Source organism: Mastomys coucha, unplaced genomic scaffold, assembly GCF_008632895.1.
Source record: "Mastomys coucha isolate ucsf_1 unplaced genomic scaffold, UCSF_Mcou_1 pScaffold23, whole genome shotgun sequence".
Lineage (NCBI taxonomy): Eukaryota > Metazoa > Chordata > Mammalia > Rodentia > Muridae > Mastomys > Mastomys coucha.
Genome location: NW_022196906.1, coordinates 115,847,198 through 115,853,340, shown reverse-complemented (window position 1 = coordinate 115,853,340; position 6,143 = coordinate 115,847,198). Strand labels below are relative to the sequence as shown.

Sequence of the window (6,143 nt, the reverse complement as noted above, 5' to 3'; positions counted from 1 at the left end):
GATTAAAGGCATGCACCACCACCGCCCGGCATCTGTCTCCATTTTTAAAGTTCTTCCTCATCTGGGTGGAAGTCCCTCGGCCCCTCAGGCAGCTCAGGCAGCTGCACCTCAGTCTCTCAGACACAGGTGACATATCCATAATGCCACCTTTATTCCCTCATCAGAGGTAGCTTGAAGGATTTAAAGGTTTCAATCTTGGCAGCTCTCATACAGCAGGACAGAGCTGGGAGCAGCTAGAGCGTTTCATTACCCTATTGAGGAAAAGCAGGGTGAAGTGGAGGTCTCCTGGGTCCTTCTGATAGCGGCCAGACTGGTCTTAGGATTACTGTCACCTGCAAACCCATTTCCTCCGTACAGTCTTAGTGGGCAACTGAATAAGGTGGGTATTGTACATTAGGGTGTGGGCCTGTCCTAACCCTTCTGCTGTAGCTTTGATTCATTGACTTTTAAATTTTTCTTTCCTTGTGCCATACTGATCATGTGAGGCCTCGTTAGGAGTTAGTCCCAGGTTTGTTCTGTTCTCAAACTGATCTTGTGTTCTTCCTCTGTCTCAGTTTAAAACATTTCAAAAATGTTTTTAAAAACAGTTTGGTTGACTTCCGTGGTCAATGTGTTTCTCTTCTTCCCTGGAGTCAGTCTCAGCACTGGCCGAGCAAGGCTATGAAGCCTACAGTGCCCTCTGGTGGCCACTGGCTGGGCAAGGCTATGAAGCCTACAGTGCCCTCTGGTGGCCACTGGCTAACCAAGGCTGTGAAGCCTACAGTGCCCTCTGGTGGCCACTGGTTGGGCAAGGCTATGAAGCCTACAATGCCCTAGTGGCCCCTGGCTAACCAAGGCTGTGAAGCCTAAAATGCCCTCTGGTGGCCACTGGCTGGGCAAGGCTGTGAAGCCTACAGTGCCCTCTGGTGGCTGGCCTGGCCTGGCCCTGCAGGAGCTGCAGGGAGTTTGAAGCCTGGCTTTTAACAGCTGGCTCTAGTGGAAGTGCTAGAAGAAGTGGCTGTCTGGCAGAGGGCAGGAGTCAGTCCAGTCTGGCAAGCCTGGAAGGTTTTGGGATGAAGGAGTTGAGATCTCCCTTGTTCTGTGTGTGTGTGTGTGTGTGTGTGTGTGTGTGTGTGTGTAGGGATGTGTAGGGGTGTGCATGTGGAGGTGTGTGGAAGTGTATGTGGATGTGTGGGTTTGGGGGTGTGTGGGTGTGGAGATGTGTGTTTACCTGTCCCTGAGAAGGGCATGGGTGACTAGAAGCCAGGAGTGGTGTTGGAGTAAGGCTGTCTTCCTAGCCTGTGGCTCTACTGTATTCATGAATCTCACTAAACAGAGGGCCCAGCAGAGGGATCACAAAGAGGGATGCATACCATGGAAAGAGCAGCCAGAGCTGTTTATCCTCTGAGGCCAGCCCTTGCTGGGCTGACTCATACACAGATGCGCAGGCCCTGTCCTGTCCAGATGTGCGTGCAGTGGAATCAGCGGGTACCAACCCCTGCCGGCTCTGTGGCCGTGCTAACAGGTACACAGCCCAGATCGGTTTCCTTTTGTTTCCTAATGTGTTCACACAGCGTGACCAAATGTTTAATATCTTACCACGATGTGATTTGCTAACTGACTCCCTTCAGCCATCTGTAAGGGCTCAGTCATCATCCTGAAGGCTGGCTGGCTTTGAATCAGGCAGCAGGAATCCCGGAGGATGTGCTCCTTCAGCCCTGCATCTGCCTTCCGCCTCTCCCTGCCATCACCGGTGCAGTGCCCAGACACCATTGAACTGCTCAGCACCTTCTTCCCTGAGTAGCCTGACACACATACCCTGCTGTTGGGTCAGGCGTTTCCTGTCCACCTGAGGCCCTCAACTCTGTAACCTGCTGCTGCTGCTGCTCCTGAGCCCTGCTGGCCCCACCTCTTTCTCCATCCCTTTGTCCCTCGTCCCAGTTTCCTTAGTTCTGGGAAGGGAAGGCTTCAGTAAAGAGGAGAAGAAAGGTTACGAATGAGAGAGGGAAAGCATTGGAAGTGACATAGGAGGAGGTAGTTGCATTTCCAGGCCTCACTGACAAAGGACCCTTCCTTTTCCTCAGGCGTCCTCATGACTTCTCTCTCGGACCATGTCCATGATCCTTTTCGCCTGCATCGTACGGGTGAGGGATGGACTGCCCCTCTCAGCCTCCACTGACTTTTACCACGCCCAGGAGTTTCTGGAATGCAGGAGGCAGCTCAAGACCTTAGCCCAGCGGCTGGCTCGGCATCCAGGCCGCGGCTGTGCAGAAAGCTGTGACTTCCGTATCTAGTAAGTAAACGCTTCTCCGGGCCTGGATGTCAAGGTGGCGCTGCTGAAGGCTGCTTGGGGGAAGGGTTTGGTCTCAGCAGTCAGAGGCTGTGTACACTTGGAGCAGCGTAGGGAAGGAGTGGTGTCCACCTTCAGAGCCTCTGCTGTCAGAGAGCACCCAAGCGTGTGCACCTTGTCCTGAGGGCTCCCTTCAGCCACTTTATTTTCCACTTAGGTACAGTAGAAGGAGAAAGGTAGGAAGCTACAGTACAATGCCAGCGAGGGAAAGAGGGAAAAGGAGAGAGTGGAAGAGCCCAGACACAGGATTTCCCGCAGCCTTGTGCTTAGACTGTAGCTGAGGATGGCCTTGAACTTCCGATCCTCCTTTGAGGAACAGGGGAATGAGAACAAAATGGGTGAGGGTGGGTCTCTCATTTCAGAGACTTAAAGTGAGATGTAGATTCTTGTGTTAGTACAACAGGGGAAGCCCCACTGTAGGGTGGGTGCTGGCGACACTGTTGCTAGAGGCTGCGGATGCTTCGTACCCTAATGACTTTCCTGTGCTTCCAGCGGCCTCTGGTGCACTTGGCAGGGTCAGGCAGGTCAGGCAGGGTCACGTGTTTTACAGAAAGGAATTGAGGTCAAGCACGACTTAGCCCAGGCTTCAGTGATCGAGCAGTGGAGCCAGGATTTGAAGGCAGCCGGTTGGTTCCCAGGTGTGCTGCTCATGTGTTTGGTCCTTTCTTACTGTTGAGACTTGAGGCAAGAAGCCCCTGGGGACAAGGCGGGCTTAAACAGCAGAGTGGCTTGTTACAGACTTTACACCCGTCTTTACACATATGTCTTTGCTTACCAAGTCCCTCTCGTTTCCTTTTTATAATTCTTATAAGTGGCGAGAGAAGTTAGGGGCCATTTTAGGCATTTTAGGGCCACTTAGTCTCAGAATTATAAAAGAAGTGGAAGGTGTCACCCATCCTGGGTGGAAGGCTGAAGGGTGCCGGCAGGCAGGCAGGCAGGCAGCGTGGTGGCTGGAAACCTGAGCTGTCACCCACAGAGCAAACGCCTCTGAGTTGCTGCTACATCCTTCTCCTCCTCCTTCTCTTCCTTTTCTTCCTTCTCTTCCTCCTCCTTCTCTTCCATCTCTCCCTCCTCCTCCTTCTCTTCCTCCTCCTCCTTCTCTTCCTCCTCCTTCTCTTCTTCCTTCTCTTCCTTCTCTCCCTCCTCCTCCTTCTCTTCCTCCTCCTCCTTCTCTTCTTCCTCCTTCTCTTCTTCCTTCTCTTCCTTCTCCTCCTCCTCCTCCTTTTCTTCCTCCTCCTCCTTCTCTTCCTCCTCCTCCTTCTCTTCCTCCTCCTTCTCTTCTTCCTTCTCTTCCTTCTCTTCCTCCTCCTCCTTTTCTTCCTCCTCCTCCTTCTCTTCCTCCTCCTCCACCTCCTTTGAGCACCTTCTACATGGAGTGCCAAGAAGGTGGTCTGTGTAGGACATCCTTTTCCTGAAAAACACTCTGTGGTATCACAGTCAAATCTAAACACAGGATGGTAAAATGTTCTACCCTGCTGCATTTTCTTATTTTGCTTATTTTTATGGCGCCAGTGGTGGACCCCAGTGGCTTGTGCACACTAGAAAATAATGTGTGGTGCTCATGCACGTACACACACATGCACATATAAATGTGTGGGCACATGGGTACACACAAATGTCGTTCAAATGCCATGGCATGCATGGGGAGGTCTGATCTCAACTTTTGGGACCTGCTACTGTCCCCTCACTTTGTGAGGTCAGGCATCTCTTGTTTCTATTGCACTGCATATTATGGCCCAGCTCACCTATGACCTTCTAAGCAATTCTGTCTCTGTCTCCCATCTTGCTCCAGAAGCGCTTGTACTGCAGGTGCATGCCACCACATCTTTAATGTGGATTCTGGAGCTGTAACTCAGGTCATTAGCCCTGGCCGCAAGCTCCACTTCTTACTCGGCCATCTTGGCAGCCTTAGTCTTTTCTTGAGAAACAATTAAGTTAGATTTATTTTATTATTTTATGTGTATGAGTGCATTGCCTGCATGTATATGGATGCACCAAGTCTATGTCTGTAATCCTAGGAGGCTGAGGCAGGAGGGGCATTAGCTAAAGGGCCATCCTGGGCTACATAGTTTGACACCAACCTGACCTACAATAGAGATCCTCTCTTTAAAGCGGAGAAAATAAAAAGACAACATCAAGGAAGACGAGGTGGGGGTTGCTCAGCCTGTTTCCTGCCAGCTCAGACATCTCCTCCTCTTTCAGTTTTTCATCATTGGGGGACGTGGCCTGCATGGCCATCTGCTCGCGCCAGTGCCCGGCAGCCATGGCCTTCTGCTTCCTGGAGACTCTGTGGTGGGACTTCACAGCTTCCTATGACACCACCTGCATCGGCCTGGCCTCCCGGCCCTACGCCTTTCTTGAGTTTGGTTTGTATCTGTCTTTCATGCCTTTCTCCTCATATGGTGTTAATGTGTGTAGAAATTGAAGTGTAGGTTTGGCCTTAACTATCCAGGAAAACCGGAGGAGGTGCAAGCACATGCCACTGATTTCATGGCAACAAGAGTGGCCGTGGGGCTTTCCACAGTGGCCTTTTCTGTGTCTTCAGAGCCTGTGGGGAGGTGGAGGAAGGGTGGAGCCTGGGTAGGCTATTCACCACAGGCGCCTGAAGCTGGGTTCAGCAAACCACAGCCTGCATAGGCCAGAACAGGACGGCCCAGGACCCTGAACTGTTCACTGTCTTCTTACACCTGGAGAAAGTTCTGCAGAGGGCATTCTGGGGCAGAGCTCTGAGGGAGTGGGGTGAGCCTAGGAGATAGAGAATGCTCCCAACTTCTGTGGTGATTCCACGTTCCTGCAGCAGTTTGTTTGTTTTTCCTCCATTTTGTCAAAGCATCAGGCTGTGACAGTCTGGAAATGAGGAGAATGTGGTCCTTCCCTCAAGCAGGTTGACAAAGACTGCTTCAGAAGAAGACATTTTTGTTCTAGCGTCTACCAGAAGGTTCTTTGTGATCCCAAGTCTACAGAGCGCAGCCTGATAGTCATGGGGCATGCCCAGTTTTGGCCAAGAGTGGTTCATTTTGAGCTCTGGGGCAGTGTTTCTCCACCTGTGGGTGGCAGCCCTTTGTGGAGGGAAGGAGGGGGCTTGAACAGTCATTTTAGAGGGGTCACCTAAGATCATCGGATATATTAGATATTTGCATTGCAATATCACACTTATGAAGTAGCAACAAAAATAATTTTATGGTGGAGGGGGTCACCATAACAGGAGGAACTGTATTAAAGGGCTGCAGTGTTGGGGGAGTTGGGAACTCTGCTCTAGGGAGCAAGAGAGGTGGGCAGTGGATGTCTGGTATCTGGGATGGACTAGAACTGGGATCTGGAAGTGTTTGGCACAGTCAGGTGTGAGGCCAGCACTTAGGCCGTCTGGCTATGACTGCCAGAGCCTTCACTGTCCCTCAGTGGCCTTGGGCCTGGGGATGTCACTTTCAGGAGCAGGAATGCCCAAGTGTAGGGCCTCACTGTGGCAGACCTGGGAGGCCTTTGTGAAGCTGGGACCCTCTTCTTCCCGCCTGGACAGTGCTGGCTGGCTGTACGCAGGCCACAGCTGTGGCTCCCATGGCCCCAGTTGATTTGGGGAAGAATGAAGCTGCATTCTTTTGCCCTTCTCTCTGTATGGGCCTTTCTTGCAAAGCAGTGAGCTGCATCTGACAGGAGACCTTCCCTAGCACCATCATAGCTCCTTAGAGTCAGAGAACCGTGATACTAGAAATACATGATATGCCAGGCGGTGGTGGCGCACGCCTTTAAATCCCAGCACTTGGGAGGCAGAGGCAGGCGGATTTCGGAGTTCGAGGCCAGCCTGGTCTACAGAGTG

At 51.9% G+C, this 6,143-nt stretch overlaps 1 protein-coding gene across 3 annotated transcripts in view; it reads left to right on the top strand.

The window, feature by feature from the left end:
- Positions 1 to 6,143, top strand: part of Sec22c (SEC22 homolog C, vesicle trafficking protein) — a 22,316-nt gene that overhangs the window by 5,071 nt on the left and 11,102 nt on the right. For 2 of the 3 annotated variants that reach the window (XM_031344743.1, XM_031344745.1), the window contains exons 2-3: positions 2,064 to 2,272; positions 4,532 to 4,695. In XM_031344743.1, the coding sequence (XP_031200603.1) occupies positions 2,091 to 2,272; positions 4,532 to 4,695 (346 nt within the window). In that variant the 5' untranslated portion in view covers positions 2,064 to 2,090. Of the gene's footprint in view, positions 1 to 200; positions 380 to 2,063; positions 2,273 to 4,531; positions 4,696 to 6,143 lie in introns of those variants that run through there. The other variant, XM_031344744.1, reaches the window with a different exon arrangement.